This window comes from Tachyglossus aculeatus, chromosome 8 (assembly GCF_015852505.1).
Source record: "Tachyglossus aculeatus isolate mTacAcu1 chromosome 8, mTacAcu1.pri, whole genome shotgun sequence".
Taxonomy (NCBI): Eukaryota; Metazoa; Chordata; class Mammalia; order Monotremata; family Tachyglossidae; genus Tachyglossus; species Tachyglossus aculeatus.
The window spans coordinates 36130641-36153946 of record NC_052073.1 but is presented as its reverse complement, the minus strand read 5'-3'; the positions used below and the strand labels follow the sequence as shown (position 1 = coordinate 36153946).

General features: G+C 52.3%; 2 protein-coding genes across 3 annotated transcripts in view; both read right to left on the bottom strand.

The window, feature by feature from the left end:
* Positions 1-957, bottom strand: part of MYLK2 (myosin light chain kinase 2) — a 36830-nt gene extending 35873 nt beyond the window's left edge. Inside the window, exon 1 of the mRNA XM_038750063.1 lies at positions 903-957. Within this exon, the coding sequence (XP_038605991.1) occupies positions 903-957 (55 nt within the window). The remainder of the gene's footprint in view (positions 1-902) is intronic.
* Positions 958-8632: 7675 nt separating this feature from the next.
* The window catches only part of TPX2 (TPX2 microtubule nucleation factor), a 28459-nt gene continuing 13785 nt past the window's right edge, over positions 8633-23306 (bottom strand). Inside the window, exons 9-16 of one of the 2 annotated variants that reach the window (XM_038750322.1) lie at positions 21337-21475; positions 19226-19457; positions 18482-18580; positions 15213-15386; positions 11658-11810; positions 9552-9663; positions 9236-9402; positions 8633-9134 (exon numbers count right to left, since the gene is read on the bottom strand). In XM_038750322.1, the coding sequence (XP_038606250.1) occupies positions 9024-9134; positions 9236-9402; positions 9552-9663; positions 11658-11810; positions 15213-15386; positions 18482-18580; positions 19226-19457; positions 21337-21475 (1187 nt within the window). In that variant the 3' untranslated portion in view covers positions 8633-9023. The remainder of the gene's footprint in view (positions 9135-9235; positions 9403-9551; positions 9664-11657; positions 11811-15212; positions 15387-18481; positions 18581-19225; positions 19458-21336; positions 21476-23306) is intronic. The other variant, XM_038750323.1, reaches the window with a different exon arrangement.

Sequence of the window (23306 nt, the reverse complement as noted above, 5' to 3'; positions counted from 1 at the left end):
GGAGAGAGAGGGAGGAAGAAGGCAGAGAGAGGGAGGAAGAAGGGAGAGAGAGGGAGGAAGAAGGAAGAAGGAGGGAGAGAGAGGGAGGAAGAAGGGAGAGAGAGGGAGGAAGAAGAAGGGGGAGAGAGGGAGGAAGAAGGAAGAAGAAGGAGGGAGAGAGAGGGAGGAAGAAGAAGGGAGAGAGAGGGAGGAAGAAGGGAGAGAGAGGAAGGAAGAAGGGAGAGAGAGGGAGGAAGAAGGAAGAAGAAGGAGGGAGAGAGAGGGAGGGAGAAGGGAGAGAGAGGGAGGAAGAAGAAGGGGGAGAGAGGGAGGAAGAAGGAAGAAGAAGGAGGGAGAGAGAGGGAGGAAGAAGGGAGAGAGAGGGAGGAAGAAGAAGGGGGAGAGAGGGAGGAAGAAGGAAGAAGAAGGAGGGAGAGAGGGAGGAAGAAGGAGGGAGAGAGAGGGAGGAAGAACAAGGGAGAGAGAGGAAGAGGGAGAGAAGAGAGGGACATAGAGAGGGAAGGAGAGGGAGAAAGAGGGAGGAAGAAGAGGGGAGGGAGAGAGAGAGAGAGAGAGAGAGAGAGAGAGAGAGAGAGAGAGAGAGAGAGAGAGAGAGCAAGCGAGGCCTCGGGGGTCCCTTGCACTCATTCACACACTCAGACACACACACACTTGCTGAGCACCCCGCCCCCCAGACTCCCCTCCCCCGGTGTGGCCCAGGCGGGTGGGACCCCAGGCCGTGACCCCTGGAGCCCCCGGGGGGTCGTGGGGGTCGTGGGGGTCATGGGGGTGGTTTGGGGCGGGGAGGGGGGCGGCAGAAGAAGCAGGAGGAGGGGGAGGGGCGGAGTTGGGGGGTGGGGGCAGCCCTGTGATGAATCCCGAACCTCAGACGCCCCCCTCCTCACTCCCCTCTCCCCCATTACCTGCGGGCTGGGGGAGAAGAGCGCTCTGCTCCGCCTTGGTCTCCCCTGTTGCCATGGGCCGCGGCTACTGGTCGGCTCCTCGTCCGGCCTCAGTTTCCCTGGCCGCACCCTAAGGGCAGACAAGGGTGTCCTGTCCCCGGGGGAAGGTGAGGGGGTGAGGGGGAGCTTGGGCAGCAAATGGCCACAGAGGAGAAAGCAAGAGAGGGCCGCTATCTCTCTCTCGAGTGGATCTCTCTCTCAGGTAATGATCTCTGCGGTCAATTTGTCTCTCTGGGGGCAATTATCCCTCTGTCTGTGGGAGTCCTATCTCTAGGGCCTGTATATATGTATATATGTTTGTACATATTTATTACTCTATTTATTTATTTTACTTGTACATATCTATTCTATTTATTTCATTTTGTTGGTATGCTTGGTTTTGTGGTCTGTCTCCCCCTTTCAGACTGTGAGCCCACTGTTGGGTAGGGACTGTCTCTAGATGTTGCCAACTTGTACTTCCCAAGCGCTTAGTACAGTGCTCTGCACACAGTAAGCACTCAATAAATACGAATGATTGATTGATAGGGCCGCTATCTCTTTCTGGGGTAGATCTCTTTCGGAGGTAGATCTCTCACTAAGGGAGATCTCTCTGAGGTAGCTCTCTCACTGAGGTAGATCTCTCTGAGGTAGATCTCTCTCGGGGGCAACTATCTCTCCGGGGGCAGATCACTCTCTCTCTCTCTCTCTCTCTCTGGGGGAGTTCAATCGTATTTATTGAGCACTTACTGTGTGCAGAGCACTGTACTAAGCGCTCGGGAAGTACAAGTCGGCCACAGATGGTGACGGTCCCTACCCAACGACGGGCTCACAGTCTAGAAGGGGGAGACAGACAACAAAACACAAGTAGGTGTCAAAACTGTCAGAATAAATAGAATTATAGCTATGATAAATAGAATTATAGCTTTGAGTTGTGTCTCTGGGGCTGCTATCTGTCTGGGTTAGATTTTTCTGGAGCAGATCTCTCGGAGGGAGTTTTTCTGTGGTAGATCTCTCTCTTTGGGGCAATTATCTCTCCAGGGGCAGATCTCTCTCTCTCTCTCTGGGGGAGTTGAATCTCTGGGGCCGCTATGCCTCTGGGGTAGATCTTTCTGGAGAAGATCTCTCAGGATCAGCTATCTCTCTGAGGGAGTTATCTCTCTGGAGCAACTATCTCTCTGAGGAAGATCTCTTTCGGGCAACTGTCTCTCTGGGGAAGATCTCTCTGGGCAACTATGTCTGAGATAGATGTCTCTCTCTGGGGCAGATCTCTCTGGGCAACTATGTCTCTGAGATAGATGTCTCTCTCTGGGGCAACTGTCTCTCTGGGGCAGATCTCTCTGGGCAACTGTCTCTCAGGTAGATCTCTCTGGGGCAACTGTCTTTCTGGGGGCAGATCTCTCTGGGGCAACTGTCTCTCTGGGGGCAGATCTTCCTTGGGCAACTATCTCTCTGAGGTAGATCTCTCTCTTGGGCAACTATGTCTCTGAGGTAGATCTCTCTCTGGGGCAACTGTCTCTCTGGGGGCAAATCTCTCTGGGGCAACTGTCTCTCTGGGGGCAGATCTCTCTGGGGCAACTATGTCTCTAAGGTAGATCTCTCTCTGGGGCAGCTGTCTCGGGGGCAGATCTCTCTGGGCAACTATGTCTCTGAAGTAGATCTCTGTCTGGGGCAACTGTCTCTCTGGGGGCAGATCTCTCTGGAGCAACTATGTCTCTGAGGTAGAGGTCTCTCTCTGGGTCAACTGTCTCTCTGGGGGCAGATCTCTCTGGGGCAATTGTCTCTCTGGGAGCAGATCTCTCTGGGGTGACTATCTCTGTGAGGTAGATCTCTCTGGGTCAGATCCCTTTGGGCAACTATCTCTGAGGAAGATCTCTCTCTGGGGCAACTGTCTCTTGGGGGTAGATCTCTCTGGGGCAACTATGTTTCTGAGGTAGATCTCTCTCTGGGGGCAGATCTCTCTGGGGCAACTATCTCTCTGAGGTAGATTTCTCTGGACAACTATCTCTCTGAGGAAGATCTCTCTCTGGGGCAACTGTCTCTCGGGGGCAGGTTTCTCTGGGCAACCATGTCTCTGAGGTAGATCTCTCTCTCTCTGGGGCAACTGTCTCTCTGGGGGCAGATCTCTCTGGGGCAACTGTCTCTCTGAGGGCAGATCTCTCTGGGGTAACTATCTCTCTGAGGGCAGCTCTCTCTGGGGTAACTATCTCTCTGAGGTAGATCTCTCTGGGTCAGATATCTCTGGGCAACTATCTCGCTGAGGAAGATCTCTCTCTGGGGCAACTGTCTCTCGGGGGCAGATCTCTCTGGGGAACTATGTCTCTGAGGTAGATCTCTCTCTCTGGGGCAACTGTCTCTCTGGAGGCAGATCTCTCTGGGCAACTGTCTCTCTGAGGAAGATCTCTGGGGCAACTGTCTCTCGGGGGCAGATCTCTCTGGGCAACTATGTCTCTGAGGTAGATCTCTCTCTCTGGGGCAACTGTCTCTCTGGGGGCAGATCTCTCTGGGGCAACTATCTCTCTGAGGTAGAACTCTCTGGGTCAGATCTCTCTGGGCAACTATCTCTCTGAGGAAGATCTCTCTCTGGGGCAACTGTCTCTCGGGGCAGATCTCTCTGGGCAACTATGTCTCTAAGGTAGATCTCTCTGGGGCAACTGTCTCGCTGGGGGCAGATCTTTCTGGGGCAACTATCTCTCTGAGGAAGATCTCTCTCTGGGGCAACTGTCTCTTGGGGGCAGATCTCTGGGCAACTATGTCTCTAAGGTAGACCTCTCTGGGGCAACTGTCTCTCTGGGGGCAGATCTCTCTAGGGCAACTATCTCTCTGAGGAAGATCTCTCTCTGGGGCAACTGTCTCTTGGGGGCAGATCTCTGGGCAACTATCTCTCTGAGGAAGATCTCTCTCGGGCAACTGTCTCTCGAGGGCAGGTCTCTCTGGGCAACTATGTCTCTAAGGTAGATCTTTCTGGGGCAACTGTCTCTCTGGGGGCCGATCTCTCTGGGGCAGCTATCTCTCTGAGGAAGATCTCTCTCTGGGGCAACTGTCTCTTGGGGGCAGATCTCTGGGCAACTATGTCTCTAAGGTAGACCTCTCTGGGGCAACTGTCTCTCTGGGGGCAGATCTCTCTGGGGCAACTATCTCTCTGAGGAAGATCTCTCTCTGGGGCAACTGTCTCTTGGGGGCAGATCTCTGGGCAACTATCTCTCTGAGGAAGATCTCTCTCGGGCAACTGTCTCTCGAGGGCAGGTCTCTCTGGGCAACTATGTCTCTAAGGTAGATCTTTCTGGGGCAACTGTCTCTCTGGGGGCCGATCTCTCTGGGGCAGCTATCTCTCTGAGGAAGATCTCTCTCTGGGGCAACTGTCTCTTGGGGGCAGATCTCTGGGCAACTATGTCTCTAAGGTAGATCTCTCTGGGGCAACTGTCTCTCTGGGGCAACTATCGCTCTGAGGTAGATCTCTCTGGGCAACTACCTCTCTGAGGAAGATCTCTCTCAGGCAACTGTCTCTCGGGGGCAGATCTCTCTGGGCAACTATGTCTCTGAGGTAGAGCTCTCTCTCTGGGGCAACTGTTTCTGGGGGCAGACCTCTCTGGGGGAGTTGTATCTGTGGGGCCGCTCTCTCTGTGGGGAGGATCTCTCTGGGGCGTCTCTCTGTCTGTCTCTGGGGCGGCCCTGTCTCTGTGCGGGGTCTCTGTCTGTGGGGAGGTGCTGGGGTGGAGCTCCCTGAAGTAGAAGGCCTCAGTCAGGCAGGGGAGAGGGGTGACAGGAGCTGGGGTTGGGGGGAGAGGGTTCGTACTTCCCAAGCGCTTAGCACAGTGCTATGCACACAGGAAGCGCTCAGTAAATATGAATGATTGGGGGGGATCTGGGGGGGGAGAGGGGGTTACCTGCAGGGCGGGGGACGGGACCCCCTGGGTCTCCCCTGGAGCAGCGGCGGAGTTGAAGGCCGTGGTGGAGGAGCCGGGCCCCAGGAGGAGGAGGAGGAAGAGGAGGAGGAGGAAGAGGAGGGGGAGGGGGAGGCCATGAGACCCTCCCCCCCCCCACCCCGTAGCCCCCCTGCAGCCCCCCGGACACCTGTCGCTTTTGGCGGCCGCTCAGAGAACATGTTCTCCCCGAGGGTGGGGGGCGAGGGGGGGGGAGGGGGAAGGGGACAGGGAGAGGGAGGGGAGGGAGGAGGGGGAGGGGGGCAGGGAGGAGGGGGAGGGGGGCGAGAGATGAGGGAGGAGGGGGACAAGGAGAGGGGAGGGGGCTAGAGGTGAGGAGGGGGGGCTAGAGATGAGGGGGGAGGGGGACAAGGATGGGGGCCTGGAGATGAGGAGGGGGGCTAGAGATGAGGGGGAGGGGGACAAGGATGAGGGGAGGGGGGCTAGTGGTGAGGAGGGGGGCTAGAGATGGGGGAGGGGGCTAGAGATGAGGGGGATGGGGACAAGGATGGGGGGCTAGAGATGAGGAGGGGGGCTAGAAATGAGGGGGGAAGGGGACAAGGATGGGGGCCTAGAGATGAGGGGGAGGGGGACAAGGATGAGGGGAGGGGGACTAGTGGTGAGGAGGGGGGCTAGAGATGGGGGAGGGGGCTAGAGATGGGGGAGGGGGCTAGAGATGAGGGGGACGGGGACAAGGATGGGGGGCTAGAGATGAGGAGGGGGGCTAGAGATGGGGAGGGGGACAAGGATGCAGGGGGCTAAAGATGAGGAGGGGGGCTAGAGATGAGGGGGAGGGGGACAAGGATGGGGGCTAGAGATGGGAAAGGGACAAGGATGGGGGGGACAAGGATGGGGGCTAAGAGATGGGGGGGCTAGAGATGAGGGGGGAGGGGGACAAGGATGGGGGGCTAGAGATGGGGGGGAGGGGGACAAGGATGGGGGGCTAAGAGATGAGGAGGGGGGCTAGAGATGAGATGGGAGGGGGACAAGGATGGGGGGCTAGAGATAAGGAGGGAGGGGGACAAGGATGGGGGGCTAAGAGATGAGGGGGGAGGGGGACAAGGATGGGGGGCTAGAGATGAGGAGGGGGGCTAGAGATGGGGGGGAGGGGGACAAGGATGAGGGGAGGGGGCTAGAGATGAGGAGGGGGCTAGAGATGGGGGAGGGGGACAGGGATGGGGGCTAGAGATGAGGGGGAGGCAGCTAGAGGGGGGAAGAGGAGCGGGACAGGGATGAGGCTCAATGAACACTTCTGATTTTGAGGGGCTGTACTGGACTCTCTCCCAAGCGCTTAGTCCAGTGCTCTGCACGGTAAACGCCCAATAAAGACCATTCATGGATTGATTGATTGACTGAGGGAGGACTGAGGCTGGTCTGGGGGCGGGGGGGAAGGGGGTTCCCAGCTCAGGCCACGGGAGGCCGGGAGGCCCCGGGACAACAGGTGGGAAGAAGGAGCCACGGGAGCCAGGAATTCCAGATGCTCCGAGTTCCCTGCTCCTTTCCTCAACCGTCTTGGGATTCATTCACTCCTTCCTTCATTCAGGTTGTCAACTCTTTTTTTTTTTTCCAGATGGTACTACTTCAGCGCTTACTACGTGCCAGGCACTGGACTGAGTGCCCCAGGGAGAGCCAAGCTCATCAGACCGGATGCGGTCCCTGCCCCGCATGAGGCTCCACAGTCTTCACCCCCATTTGATGGATGAGGAAACTGAGGCCCGGAGAAGTGGGTTGATTGAAAGAGCCCGGGCCTGGGAGGTGGAAGAGCTTGGGTTCTCATCCCGGCTCCGCCCCTTGCCTGCGGGGTGACCTTGGGCCAGTCACTTCCCTTCTCTGGGCCTCAGTTTCCTCCTCTGTAATACGGAGTCAATCCCTGACCTCCCTCCTACTTTAGACCGCGAGCCCTGTGTGGGACAGGGACCTTGTCCACCCGATGAGCTTGCGTCGACCCCAGCGCCTAGTACAGCATTTGACATGTAGTAAGCACTTATCGAACACCACAATTCTTACTTTCGCAAACCCCTCACCCTTCACCCCCTGGCCGAATCTTGTGGCGCTTCATTTCCCGAGAACGGCTCTTTGAGTGAGATGCGATCAATCCATCCATTAGTGCTATTTTTTGAGCGCTCCTTGGGGGAGTCCAATAAAACAGACTCGGCCTCCAGACCATCAGCTTGTTTTGAGCTGGGAACATGTCTTCCGACTGTTCCACTGGACTCTCCCGAGCGCTCAGTCCAGTGCTCGCTACGCGGCAAGTGCTCAATAAATACTATTGATGGATGTCAGCTTTGTCATTCACTCAATCGTATTTATTGAGCACTGTGTGCAGAGCACTGTATTAAGCGCTTGGGAAGTACAATTCGGCAACGGATAGGGCAGGGATCGTGTCTGCCAACTCTATTGGACTCCCCCAACAGCCTGGTACAGTGCTCTAGCACACGGCAGACTGTCGGCACCTTGAAGACGGGGGTTGAGTCTGGTTGCTCTACTAGACTCTCCCCAGTGCTCAGTACCGGGTACACTGTCGCGAGGGCAGGGATCGTGTCTCCCGACTCTACACGGGCTTTGGAGTCAGAGGTCAGGGGTTCAAATCCCAGCTCCACCAATTCATCATCAATCGTATTTATTGAGCGCTTACTATGCGCAGAGCACTGTACTAAGCGCTGGGGAAGCACAAATGGGCACCATAGAGAGACAGTCCCTACCCAACAGCGGGCTCCCAGTCTAAAAGGGGGAGACGGAGAACAAAACCAAACATACTGACAAAATAAAGTAGAATAGATATGTACAATTGTCAGCCGTGTGACTTTAGGCAAGTCACTTCACTTCTCTGTGCCTCAGTGACCTCACCTGGAAAATGGGGATGAAGACCGTGAGTCCCCGTGGGACAAGCTGATCGCCTTGTAACCTCCCCAGCGCTTAGAACAGTGCTTTGCACGTAGTAAGCGCTTAATAAATGCCATTATTATTATTATTATTGTTATCGGACCCTCCCAAGTGCTCGTTGCCGCGCTCGCTCCTGCGTTTTGGGGACCGTGTGGGCCTCCCGGCTGCCTCAGGGACCCAAGGTCACCGGTGGAGGATTCCGGCTCCCGGCCCGGCCCCCGGACACCCTCCGGGACGGACACGGGACACCGGCTCTAGGGTTACCGGGCCCAGCCCTCCTCCCCCTCCAAGCCGGGCTGGACACACGACCGGCGGCCGGGGGGAGGGGGCCGGGAGGCGGGGGTCAGGGCAAGGAGGCCGGAGGAAATAGGAGCCTCCATTCTGGGGGAGGGGGAGGAAACGGGGGGGGGGATCGAATCCCGTGTCCCCGTCCCCCTTTCCTCCCCCCACCACCCCGGCAAGGGTGGTCCCACAAACTGGAGCCCGCTTGTACTTCCCAAGCGCTTAGTCCAGTGCTCTGCACACAGTAAGCGCTCAATACAACTGATTGATCGGAGCCACTCTCCAAATGGGGATGAAGACTGTGAGCCCCCGCGTGGGATCACCTTGTAAACTCCCCAGCGCTTAGAACAGTGCTTTGCACATAGTAAGCGCTTAATAAATGCCGTCATCATTATTATTATTCTTCTCTGGGGAGAACCACCGGGGAAGGAGCACGGCCTAGTGGAAAAAGCCCCGGCTCCACCGCTTGTCCGTTTCCGTGACCCTTGGGCCGGTCCCTTCCCTTCTCCGGGCCTCGGTTCCCTCCTCTGCCAAAGCGGCGGGGGGGGATTCAGCCCCCGTTCTCCCCGGGAGGGACCTTCGTGCGGTGCTTGGCGCGTAGTAAGCGCTTAACAAATACCACAATTATTATTATTAATTAATTTTACTGATGCTGAAGACGAGAGGTGGCGGGGAGAGAATGCGGCCTTGTGAAAGAGCAGGAAGTGTGGATGGTCGAAGGGTTGGGGGGACCCCCCGCCCCCGCACCTCCCACTGCCTTGGGGGGTCCCCCCCACGTCCCACCTCCTCCCGGGGGGTCCCGAAAGTGAGGAGGAAGACGAGGGGAGCGGCCTTGGCGAGGCGGGGAGGGGGCCTCCCCCAACGCCGCACTCACACCTTAATCTCTCGAACGTCTTTATTGAAGTAAAGCCCCCTGCCCGAATAAAAGAACGGTCTGGAGGGCTCGGGGCTTCGGCGGGGGGCGGTTGGGGAGGGGTGAACCAGTCATCCGAGGCTGGGGAGGAGGGGGTCCCCCGGCCTAACACTTGAAGCGGTCAGAGAAATTGGGGGAGACGGGCGTGGTGAGCGGCTGGTCGCTGGGCTTCACGTCCACGCTCCGGTACTTGCGGATGGGGTTGGCTTTGTGCACCTGTGGCGGCGGGGGGACGGAGGTTGGGGGGCGCGGGCCGGGGGTTAAGGGGACCCCCTCCCCGTCTCCCTTCCTCCCTTCCCCCGGCTCCGGGGCCTCACCGTGTCCTGCCTGAGCTTGGCCAGGGCCTCCCTCCTGTCGTCCTCCTGGCGTTGGCGTTCCTGCTCCTGCTGCTGGGCCCGCTGGGCCTCCAGCTCCGCCACCTGCTTCTCGAACTCCTGCCGCTCGCGGGCCCTCTTCTCCGTGGCCAGCTCGAAGCCGTCCTGGGCTACGGGGGTGGGGACAGACGGACTACGTTTCGCGGGGCCACGAAAGACGGGCCGCGTCCGTGGGCGGCCACGGGTGCGAGCCTGAGGGGGCCCGCCCCGCTCCCAGCGTCCTCCGCCGCGGACGTGACGGGGGAGACGCCCCGCTCACCTGTGGCCAGTTTGCTGTCCCTCTTGGGGACGAAGGGCTCCTGGTGGATGATAGTGTTTGGGCGGGCCTTGAAGCAGGCCGCTTCTTTCTGCTGCCTCAGGTCTTCCTCCAGCTGTGCGGGAGAGACAGAGGCAATCAATCGATCAATCGATCATATTTATTGAGCGCTTACTGTGTGCTGAGCGCTTGGGAAGTACAAGTTGGCAACATAGAGAGACGGTCCCTGCCCAACAGTGGGACAGTGAGGGAGGAAGCGAGAGACAATGAGCGAGAGAGCGCGTGCGAGGGGGACTGAGGAAGAGCGAGTGGGGACGGGAAAGCAAGTGAGAGCATGAGAGATAATGAGCAACAGCAAAAGAGTGAGAGCAAGGAACGAGAGAGCAAGAGCGAGTGAGAGCGTGAGAGGAAGAATGAGCGCAAGAGTGTGAGAGCGAGCGAGACCAGGAGTGAGAAAGCGCGGGAGAGCGCGACAGGGAGCGAGACTGTGAGAGACAGCAAGAGCGAGAGAGAATGAGGGACAGCGAGATCGAGAGAGCAAGAATAAGCAAGAGTGTGAGAACTTAACAGCGAGAGAGAGCAAGAGTGGGAAAATCAATCATATTTATTGAGCGCTTACTGTGTGCAGAGCACTGGGCTAAGTGCTTGGGAAGTACAAGTGGGCAACATATAGAGACAGTCCCTACCCAACAGTGGGACAGTGAGGGAGGGAGCCAGAGAGAGGAAGCGAGAGACAATGAGTGAGAGAGAGAGAAAGCGTGTGCGAGGGGGAGTGAGGAAGCTCGAGTGGGGACGGGAAAGCAAGTGAGAGCGTGAGGGAGATAATGAGCAACAGCAAAAGAGAGCAAGGAGCGAGAGAGCAAGAGTGAGTGAGAGCGTGAGAGGAAGAATGAGAGCAAGAGTGTGAGAGCGAGCGAGACCAGGAGTGAGAAAGCACGGGAGAGTGCGACAGGGAGCGAGACTGTGAAAGCGAGAGACAGCAAGAGCAAGAGAGAATGAGGGACAGCGAGATCGAGAGAGCAAGAATAAGCAAGAGTGTGAGAACTTGACAGCGAGAGAGAGCAAGAGTGGGAAAATCAATCAATCATATTTATTGAGCGCTTACTGTGTGCAGAGCACTGGGCTAAGCGCTTGGGAAGGACAAGTGGGCAACATATAGAGACGGTCCCTACCCAACAGTGGGACAGTGAGGGAGGGAGCCAGAGAGAGGAAGCGAGAGACAATGAGTGAGAGAGAGAAAGCGTGCGCGAGGGGGAGTGAAGAAGAGCGAGTGGGGACGGGAAAGCAAGTGAGAGCGTGAGAGAGATAATGAGCAACAGCAAAAGAGAGCAAGGAGCGAGAGAGCAAGAGTGAGTGAGAGCGTGAGAGGAAGAATGAGAGCAAGAGTGTGAGAGCGAGCGAGATCGGGAGTGCGAAAGCGCGGGAGAGCGCGACAGGGAGCGAGACTGTGAAAGTGAGAGACAGCAAGAGCGAGAGAGGATGAGGGAGAGCGAGATCGAGAGAGCAAGAATAAGCAAGAGTGTGAGAACTTGACAGCGAGAGAGAGCAAGAGTGGGGAAATCAATCAATCATATTTATTGAGCGCTTACTGTGTGCAGAGCACTGGGCTAAGCGCTTGGGAAGGACAAGTTGGCAACATATATAGACAGTCCCTACCCAACAGTGGGCTCGCAGTCTAAAAGAGCTGTGGGAAAAGAGCAGGAGAGAGCGACAGAGCGGGACCGAAGGAGTGCAAGACAGCGCGAGTGTGAGAGACAAGAGAACGAGAGAGAAAGAGGGAGATCAAGAGAGAGCCCAGGTGACAGAGCAAGAGAGAGCAAGAGTGTGAGAGACGGCAAGACTGTGAGCCCACTATTGGGTAGGGACTGGCTCTATATGTTGCCAACTTGTACTTCCCAAGCGCTTAGTACAGTGCTCTGCACACAATAAGTGCTCAATAAATACGATTGATGATGAAGAGGGAGGGAGAGAAAGTGAGGGAGAGGGAGGAGGTGCGAGGGAGAGGGAAGAAGAGAGAGAGAGAGAGTGAGTCCGGGCCTCTACTCTGGCCGCCCCCGCCCCTCCCGAGACCCCCGGGACCCCCGCGACCCCCGACCTCTCCGGGCCCACCTGCTGCTTCCACGTCTCGGCCTTGACGGCGCCCCGCTCGTCGGTTTGCAGGCGGAAGGGCTCCAACTGGGTGGCGGTCTTCACCTTCTTCTCGGGGAGGACCACCGTGTCGAAGGCCGGCACGGGGTGGGCCTTAAACTTGGGCACCTGCTCCTGGGAGGGGGCGGGGGGGCGGGCAGGGGTCACCAAAGCGGGACTTACAGAGCGCGGTAGTCCGTTCTTTCGATCGTTTTTATTGAGCACTTGTTGGGCGCCAAGCACCGGGCAAAGCGTTTAGTTTAGGTAATCAGTGGCTTCGGGTAGTGGTTGGGTGCTTACTATGTGCCGGGCCCTGTACTAAGCGCCGTACTCTCTCAAGTGCTTAGGACGGTGCTTTGTGCACGGTAAGCACCCAATAAATGCGACTGAATAAATGAATGAATGAATGGGGGAGATGTTATATAGTATTATATACTATAATTATGCAGTATAGTCTATGGTAATGCTATGCAGTATGGTCTATGGTAATGCTATAATTACGCAGTATGGTCTATGGTAATGCTGTAATTACGCAGTATGGTCTATGGTAATGCTATAATTACGCAGTATGGTCTAAGGTAATGCTATAATTACGCAGTATGGTCTAAGGCAATGCTATAATTACGCATTATGGTCTAAGGCAATGCTATAATTACGCATTATGGTCAATGGCAACGCTATAATTACGCATTATGGTCTTTGGCAACGCTATAATTACGCATTATGGTCTTTGGCAACGCTATAATTACGCATTATGGTCAATGGCAACGCTATAATTACGCATTATGGTCTTTGGCAATGCTATAATTACGCATTATGGTCAATGGCAACGCTATAATTACGCATTATGGTCAATGGCAACGCTATAATTACGCATTTTAGTCTATGGCAACGCTATAATTACGCATTTTAGTCTATGGCAACGCTATAATTACGCATTATAGTCTATGGTAACGCTATAATTACGCATTATAGTCTATGGTAATGCTATAATTATGCATTATAGTCTAAGGTAATGCTATAGTTATACATTATAGTCTAAGGTAATGCTATAATTATACATTATAGTCTATGGTAATGCTATAATTATACATTGTAGTCTATGGTAATGCTATAATTATACATCATAGTCTATGGTTATGCTATAATTATGCATCATAGTCTTTGGTAATGCTATAATTATGCATCATAGTCTTTGGTAATGCTATAATTATGCATTATAGTACTTGGTAATGCTATAATTATGCATTATAGTACTTGGTAATGCTATAATTATGCATTATAGTATTTGGTAATGCTATAATTATGCATTATAGTATTTGGTAATGCTATAATTATGCATTATAGTCTAAGGTAATGCTATAATTATGCATTATAGCCTTTGGTAATGCTATAATTATGCATTATAGTCTTTGGAAATGCTATAATTATGCATTATGGTCTAAGGCAATGCTATAATTACGCAGTATGGTCTAAGGCAATGCTATAATTACGCATTATGGTCTAAGGCAATGCTATAATTACGCATTATGGTCAATGGCAACGCTATAATTACGCATTATGGTCTTTGGCAACGCTATAATTACGCATTATGGTCAATGGCAACGCTATAATTACGCATTATGGTCTTTGGAAATGCTATAATTACGCATTATGGTCAATGGCAACGCTATAATTACGCATTATGGTCAATGGCAACGCTATAATTACGCATTTTAGTCTATGGCAACGCTATAATTACGCATTTTAGTCTATGGCAACGCTATAATTACGCATTATAGTCTATGGTAATGCTATAATTACGCATTATAGTCTATGGTAATGCTATAATTACGCATTATAGTCTAAGGTAATGCTATAGTTATACATTATAGTCTAAGGTAATGCTATAATTATACATTATAGTCTATGGTAATGCTATAATTATACATTGTAGTCTATGGTAATGCTATAATTATACATCATAGTCTATGGTTATGCTATAATTATGCATCATAGTCTTTGGTAATGCTATAATTATGCATTATAGTATTTGGTAATGCTATAATTATGCATTATAGTACTTGGTAATGCTATAATTATGCATTATAGTATTTGGTAATGCTATAATTATGCATTATAGTATTTGGTAATGCTATAATTATGCATTATAGTCTAAGGTAATGCTATAATTATGCATTATAGCCTTTGGTAATGCTATAATTATGCATTATAGTCTTTGGAAATGCTATAATTATGCATTATAGTCTATGGTAATGCTATAATTAAGCATTATAGTCTTTGGTAATGCTATAATTACACATTATAGTCTATGGTAATGCTGTAATTACGCATTATAGTCTATGGTAATGCTGTAATTATGCATTATAGTCTATGGTAATGCTATAATTATACATTATATCTATGGTAATGCTATAATTATACATTATAGTCTATTATACTATATGTATAGTATAGTCTATTATAATTCTATAGCACATGCTAAATAAAACATTTCTTTGTATTAATGTTGGTCTCCCCCTCTAGAATAATAATTAGCAATTATAATAATGGTATTTGTTAAGGGCTTACTATGTGCCTAGCACTGTTCTGGCAGCTGTGTGACTTTGGGCAAGTCACTTCACTTCTCTGGGCCTCAGTCCCCTCATCTGGAAAATGGGGATTAAGACTGTGAGCCCCCCGTGGGACTACCTGATCACCCGGTAACCTCCCCAGCGCTTAGAACAGTGCTTGGCACATAGTAAGCGCTTAATAAATGCCATCATTATTATTATTATGTCTGCTGTGTGACCTTGGACAAGTCACTTCACTTCTCCGGGCCTCAGTGGCCTCATCTGGAAAATGGGGATGAAGACTGTGAGCCCCACGGGGGACCACCTGATCACCTTGTATCCCCCCCCCCCCAGCACTTAGAACAGTGCTTTGCGCATAGTAAGCGCTTAACAAATGCCATCATTATTATTATTATTATTATTATTATTATCCCCCTCGACCTCTCAGCCGCCTTCGACCCCGAGGACCGCCCCCTTCTCCCAAGCCTCGGCTTCCCTGACCCCATCTTCTCCCGGCTCTCCCCCTCCGCCTCCCACCCCGACTGTGCAGCGTCCCTCACGGCCGAGTGGGTGGGGCCCCGGGGCCTGGGAATCAGAAGGCCCCGAGTTCCAATCCCGGCTCCGCCACTTGTCCGCTGGGTGACCCAGGGCCGGTCACCTCCCTTCTCTGGTTCCCTCACCTGGAAAACGGGGACGGGGACTGTGAGCCCCACGCGAGGGCCCGTGTCCAACCCGATTTACTTGGGTCCACCCCGGGGCCTGGTAGTGTCTGGCACATAGTAAGCGCTTAACAAATACCACCGTTATTATTATTATTCCGGGGGGCCCTCCTATTGTCCGCCGTCACCCCCTCTCTCGGAGAACTCCTCGTTGGCCCCCCAGGCTTCCAATCCCACCTCCACGCGGACGATTCCCAAATCTCCGCCTCCGGGACGTCTCTCCGCCCCGGGATCCAGGCCGTCCCCGCCCCGGGATGAGCGCCCACCTCCTCCCGTCGCATCTCCTCCATCATCCTCTCTTTGTGCAGCTGCCTCTCCCGGTCGCGGGCGTCGAAGGAGAAGGGGCGGACGTCCAGGCCCCGCGGCTCCGGGGCGGTGGGCTTGAAGGGCACCCCGTAGTGGGGCACCGGGCGCGCTCTGAGGGGGGCTTCCTCTTCCTTCTGACACGGGACAGGCCCGCCTCAGCCCCCGCACCCGCGCCCCATCCTCCCGAAAGCCCCCCGGGGACCACGGGGCGGTTGGAGATTAGAGGGAGACGGAGAGGGAGGCCGGGGGGGGGTCCTGGACAGAGCCCCAGCAGGGTGGGCTGGGGCGGGTGAGGAGAAAGGGAAGAGGAAACCCTAGGCTGTGAGCCCACTGTCGGGTAGGGACCGTCTCTCTATGTTGCCAACTTGGACTTCCCAAGCGCTTAGTACAGTGCTTTGCACACAGTAAGTGCTCAATAAATACGATTGATTGATTGATTGATTCACACCCACACACACACATAGAAATCACAGGGACACAGACACCCTCAGACGCACACAGAGACATTCATCCATTCAGTCGTACTTATTGACCGTCTTCAATAAAGATAGACCGACTACCACAGTCTATCTTCTAGACTGTGAGCCCATTGTTGGGTAGGGACCGTCTCTCTGTGTTGCTGACTTGGACTTCCCAAGCGCTTAGTCCGGTGCTCTGCCCACAGTAAGCACTCAATAAATACGATTGAATGAATGAATGAATATTGAGCGCTTACTGTGTGCAGAGCACCGGACTAAGCGCCTGGGAAGTACAAGTTGGCAACATATAGAGACTTCCCAGGCGCTTTAGTCCGGTGCTCTGCACACAGTAAGCGCTCAATAAATACGATTGAATGAATGAATGAATGAATATTGAGCGCTTACTGTGTGCAGAGCACTGGACTAAGCGCTTGGGAGGTACAAGTTGGCAACATATAGAGACGAAGGGCTCACAGTCTAGAAGGGGGAGACAGACAACGAGGCAAAACATGTGGACAGGCGTCAAGTCATCAGAATAAACAGAAATAAGGCTAGATCATTAATACAATAAACAGAATAGTAAATATGTACAAGTAAAATAAATAGAGTAATAAATCTGTACAAACGTATATATATAGGTGCTGTGGGGCGGGGAAGGAGGTAAGGCGGGGGGAGACAGAAACCAAAGGGGCAGAGACACTCTTAGACACACACAGAGACACAGTCAGACACACACAGGGACACAGATGCACAGAGGTGACAGAGACACTCATTAATACAATAAACAGAATAGTAAATCTGTACAAGTAAAATAAATAGAGTAATAAATCTGTACATATATATATATATATATATATATATATGTGCCGTGGGGAGGGGAAGGAGGTAGGGCGAGGGGAGACGGAGACCAAAGGGGCAGAGACACTCTTAGACACTCACAGAGACACATTCAGACACACACAGGGACACAGACGCACAGAGGTGACAGAGACACTCATTAATACAATAAACAGAATAGTAAATCTGTACAAGTAAAATAAATAGAGTAATAAATCTGTACAAACACACACACACACACACACACATATATACATATATATATATATATATATATACATATATATATATATATATATATATATATATATATATATATATATATGCTGTGGGGAGGGGAAGGAGGTAGGGCGGGGGGAGATGGAGACCAAAGGGGCAGAGACACTCTTAGACACGCACAGAGACACATTCAGACACACACAGGGACACTCATTAATACAATAAACAGAATAGTAAATATGTACAAGTAAAATAGAGTAATAAATCTGTTCAAACATATATATATAGGTGCTGTGGGGAGGGGAAGGAGGTAGGGCGGGGGAAGACAGAGACCAAAGGGGCAGAGACACTCTTAGACACGCACAGAGACACATTCAGGCACACACAGGGACACTCATTAATACAATGAACAGAATAGTAAATATGTACAAGTAAGATAAATAGAGTAATAAATCTGTACAAATATATATATATATATATATGTATAGGGGCTGTGGGGAGGGGAAGGAGGTAGGGCGGGGGGAGACAGAGACCAAAGGGGCAGAGACACTCTTAGACACACACAGAGACACATTCAGACACACACAGGGACACTCATTAATACAATAAACAGAATAGTAAATATGTACAAGTAAGATAAATAGAGTAATAAATCTGTTCAAACATATATATATATATATATATATATATATATATATATAGGGGCTGTGGGGAGGGGAAGGAGGTAGGGCGGGGGGGAGACAGAGACCAAAGGGGCAGAGACACTCTTAGACACACACAGAGACACATTCAGACACACACAGGGACACTCATTAATACAATAAACAGAATATCTGTTCAAACATATATATATATATATATATATATATATATATATATATATATATATATATATATATATACATACACGTATAGGGGCTGTGGGGAGGGGAAGGAGGTAGGGCGGGGGGAGACAGAGACCAAAGGGGCAGAGACACTCTTAGACACACACAGAGACACATTCAGACACACACAGGGACACAGACGCACAGAGGTGACAAAGACACTCATTAATACAACAGAATAGTAAATATGTACAAGTAAAATAAATAGGGTAATAAATCTGTACAAACATATATATATATATATAGGTGCTGTGGGGAGGAGAAGGAGGTAGGGCGGGGGGGGAGACAGAGACCAAAGGGGCAGAGACACTCAGACACACACAGAGACACATGCAGACTTTTAGACTGTGAGCCCACTGTTGGGTAGGGACTGTCTCTATATGTTGCCAACTTGGACTTCCCAAGCGCTTAGTACAGTGCTCTGCACATAGTAAGCGCTCAATAAATACGATTGATGATGACGACGATTCAGACACACACAGGGACACAAACACACAGAGACAAAGACACCGGGGACAGAGACACCCTCGGACCCACCCAGAGACAGAGACCACGGGGACAGCCATTTCATTCATTCATTCATGAGCGCTTACTGTGTGCAGAGCGCTGTACTAAGCGCTTGGGAAGTCCAAGTTGGCAAAAACAGGGACGGTCCCCACCCCACGGTGGGCTCACGGTCTAGGAGGGGGAGACACCCCCTCAGACCCGCACAGAGACCCTCTCAGACCCACCCGGAGCGCAGCAAGGCCCAGAGGGACCCCTCAGATAGTCGCCGACGGAGGCAGGGGACCCCGGAGTCCCCGGGCCCCCTCCCCGGCAGCCCCCCATCACCTCGTCCTCATCTCGAGCGATGCCCCTCATGCGGTTCTTCAGCGCGAAGGCAGGGGATTTGGGCACGGTGATGGGCAGCTGTCTCTTCTGGGGAACGCCCTGGTGGGGGGGGGGGGAATCAATCAATTAATCAATCAATCGTATTTATCGAGCGCTTACTGTGTGCAGAGCACTGTACTGAGCGCTTGGGAAGTCCAACTTGGCAACATCTAGAGACGGTCCCTACCCAACAGCGGGCTCACAGTCTAAAAGGGGGAGACAGAGAACAAAGCCAAACATACTAACAAAATAAAATAAATAGAACGGATATGGACAAGTAAAATAAATAAATAAATAAGCGCGTGGGAAGCGCTTATATAAATAAATAAGCGCCCACCCACCTTCTGCCCACGGCTTCCACCATCGGGACGGCTCCCGGAGGGCAGGGATCGTGCCCGCTGACCCTACCGGATGCTCCGCAGCGCTCAGCACAGTGCTCTGCACACAGTAGACCGGCAGCTCCTCGAGGGCAGGGACCGGGGCTACCGACCATCCGGGGTGCTCCCGGGCGCCGGGCCCAGCGCTCTGCGCATCATCATCATCATCACTCGTATTTATTGAGCGCTTACTGTGTGCAGAGCTTGGGAAGTACAAGTTAGAATAAAGACGATTTATTCGATCATCATCGATACGATCATCATCAATAAATACGATTGATGATGCACACAGTGGGAGCGGTTCCCGGGGGGGCGGGCGAATACTGACCACGACGTCCTCCAGGATTTTGGTGGGGCAGGGCCTGGGGTGGAACTCAAAGGCCGCCGCCTCCTCTTCCTCCTCCTCCGCCGGCTTCTTCCCCTCCCGCTCCTGGATCCTCCGCTCGATCTCCAAGTCGAAGCCCACGGGCTGGGTGGGGGGCTTGACGGGGGGCTTCTTGGGCAGGATCGGGCCCCCCTCCAGGATCCGGGGGTCCACCTCCCGGGCTTTGAACTTGTACCTGCCCGGGGTGCGGGGGAGACGGAGACGGAAAATGCAGGCGCTGAGTACGGCGCTCGCTCGGCACGCGGCAGGTGCTCAATAAATACCATCGACAGGTTGAAAGGCGGGCGACCCCGACGGGAAGACCCGGCCTCGCGGCCTCCGCCCCCCGCTCTGCTGGAATGGACTCTCCCGGGCGCTCAGGAAGGGCTCAATAATCTAAATACGTTATTTATAAATATATATTATACTAAAGATGGTATTTATGAAGTGCTTACAGGACTGCTCTAAGTGCTGGGGGGGGATACAAAGTCATCAGGTTGTCCCCCGTGGGGCTCACAGTCTTCACTCCCATTTTCCCGATGAGGTCACTGAGGCCCAAGAGAAGTAAAGTGACTTGCCCAAGGTCACGCAGCAGACAAGGGGTAGTCCTATAAGCTCTCTGAGATCAGGGACTGTGTGTAACTCTCCTGGACTCTCCCAGGAGCTCGGTCCGGTGCTCTGCACAAAGTGCTCAGCAAATACCCCAGACTGAGCCCCCTCCTTCCTCTCCCTCTCCATCCCCCCCGCCTTACCTCCTTCCCTTCCCCACAGCACCTGGATATATGTATATATGTTTGTACGGGTTTATTACTCTATTTATTTATTTTACTTGTACATATCTATTCTATTTATTTTATTTTGTTAATATGTTTTGTTTTCCGTCCCCCCCTTCTAGACTGTGAGCCCACTGTTGGGTAGGAACCGTCTCTAGATGTTGCCAATTTGGACTTCCCAAGCGCTTAGTCCAGTGCTCTGCACTCAGTAAGCGCTCAATAAATATGATTGAATGAATGAATGAATGAAATCTAGACGGTGAGCCCACTGTTGGGTAGGGACCGTCTCTCTATGTTGCCAACTTGGACTTGCCAAGCGCTTAGTCCAGTGCTCTGCACGGTAAGCGCTCAATAAATACGACTGAATGAATGAATGAATGAATTCTAGACTGTGAGCCCACTGTTGGGTAGGGACCGTCTCTATATGTTGCCAACTTGGACTTGCCAAGCGCTTAGTCCAGTGCTCTGCACAGTAAGCGCTCAATAAATACGACAATGAATGAATGAATGAATTCTAGACTGTGAGCCCACTGTTGGGTAGGGACCATCTCTAGATGTTGCCAACTTGGACTTCCCAAGCGCTTAGTCCAGTGCTCTGCACACAGTAAGCGCTCACTAAATACGATTGATTGATTGATTGGATTAATAGGTGAGCCCGCTGTTGGGTAGAGACCGTCTCTATATGCTGCCAACTTGGACTTCCCAAGCGCTCAGCCCAGTGCTCTGCACACAGTAAGCGCTCAATAAATACGACTGATTGATTGACTGGATTGATAGGTGAGCCCGTCTTCTAGACGGTGAGCCCGCTGTCGGGTAGGGACCGTCTCTATATGCTGCCAACTTGGACTTCCCAAGCGCTTAGTCCAGTGCTCTGCACACAGTAAGCGCTCACTAAATACGATCGATTGATTGATTGGATTAATAGGTGAGCCCGCTGTTGGGTAGAGACCGTCTCTATATGCTGCCAACTTGGACTTCCCAAGCGCTCAGCCCAGTGCTCTGCACACAGTAAGCGCTCAATAAATACGACTGATTGATTGACTGGATTGATAGGTGAGCCCGTCTTCTAGCCTGTGAGCCCGCTGTCGGGTAGGGACCGTCTCTATATGCTGCCAACTTGGACTTCCCAAGCGCTCAGCCCAGTGCTCTGCACACAGTGAGCGCTCAATAGATACGACTGACTGAAGGGACTGTGTCTAACGCTGCTGGATTCTCCCCAGGGCGGTTCCACGGGTGGGATTTTCGGGGTGGCCCCGGAGGGCGAGGTGGGAGCGGGGGGTCCGGGGGGGGCTCGGGACTCACTGCTGCAGCTTCTCCAGCTCCTCGGCCTCGAGTTGGGCGGCGCTCTTGCAGGTGGGGGGTCTTAGACGCCCCTTGGTCTGGAAGCTGGGGGTCCGTGGCTGGGTCAGCTTGGAGACGCTCGGCTTGGTAGGTAACACGACTGCAAGGCCCGGCCGGGGGGGAGAGACACGCGGTCACCTCCGGGGAGGGACGGGGGGATGGGGGAGACGCCAGGTCGACGGGCTGGGGGGAGACCCCGGACATCCGGTCCGGGCCCGGCCCCATCTATTCTATTTATTTGATTTTGTCAATATGTTTTGTTTTCTGTCCCTTCTAGACCGTGAGCCCGCTGTTGGGTAGGGACCGTCTCTAGATGTTGCCAACTTGGACTTCCCAAGCGCTTAGTACGGTGCTCTGCACACAGTAAGCGCTCAATAAATTTGTACATATTTACTCTATTATGTTAATATGTTTTGTTCTCTGTCTCCCCCTTCTAGACCGTGAGCCCGCTGTTGGGTAGGGACCGTCCCTAGATGTTGCCGACTTGGACTTCCCAAGCGCTTAGTGCAGTGCTCTGCACACAGTAAGTGCTCGGACTTCCCAAGTGCTTAGTACAGTGCTCTGCACACAGTAAGCGCTCAATAAATTTGTACATATTTCTTCTATTCATTTTATTTTGCTAATACTTTTTGTTCTCTGTCTCCCCCTTCTAGCCTGTGAGCCCGCTGTTGGGTAGGGACCGTCTCTAGATGTCGCCGACTTGGACTTCCCAAGCGCTTAGTACAGTGCTCTGCACACAGTAAGCGCTCAATACATTGGTACATATTTATTCTATTTTGTTAATATGTTTTGTTCTCTGTCTCCCCCTTCTAGACTGTGAACCCGCTGTTGGGTAGGGACCGTCTCTAGATGTTGCCGACTTGGACTTCCCAAGCGCTTAGTACAGTGCTCTGCACACAGTAAGCGCTCAATAAATTTGTACATATTTACTCTATTATGTTAATATGTTTTGTTCTGTCTCCCCCTTCTAGACCGTGAGCCCACTGTTGGGTAGGGACCGTCTCTAGATGTTGCCGACTTGGACTTCCCAAGTGCTTAGTACAGTGCTCTGCACACAGTAAGTGCTCGGACTTCCCAAGTGTTTAGTACAGTGCTCTGCACACAGTAAGCGCTCAATAAATTTGTACATATTTCTTCCATTCATTTTATTTTGCTAATATGTTTTGTTCTCTGTCTCCCCCTTCTAGCCTGTGAGCCCGCTGTTGGGTAGGGACCGTCTCTAGATGTCGCCGACTTGGACTTCCCAAGCGCTTAGTACAGTGCTCTGCACACAGTAAGCGCTCAATACATTTGTAAATATTTACCCTATTTTGTTAATATGTTTTGTTCTCTGTCTCCCCCTTCTAGCCTGTGAGCCCGCTGTTGGGTAGGGACCGTCTCTAGATGTCGCCGACTTGGACTTCCCAAGCGCTTAGTACAGTGCTCTGCACACAGTAAGCGCTCAATACATTTGTACATATTTATTCTATTTTGTTAATATGTTTTGTTCTCTGTCTCCCCCTTCTAGACTGTGAACCCGCTGTTGGGTAGGGACCGTCTCTAGATGTTGCCGACTTGGACTTCCCAAGTGCTTAGTACAGTGCTCTGCACACAGTAAGTGCTCGGACTTCCCAAGTGTTTAGTACAGTGCTCTGCACACAGTAAGCGCTCAATAAATTTGTACATATTTTTTCCATTCATTTTATTTTGCTAATATGTTTTGTTCTCTGTCTCCCCCTTCTAGCCTGTGAGCCCGCTGTTGGGTAGGGACCGTCTCTAGATGTCGCCGACTTGGACTTCCCAAGCGCTTAGTACAGTGCTCTGCACACAGTAAGCGCTCAATAAATTTGTACATATTTACCCTATTTTGTTAATATGTTTTGTTCTCCGTCTCCCCCTTCTAGCCCGTGAGCCCGCTGTCGGGTAGGGACCGTCTCTAGATGTTGCCGACT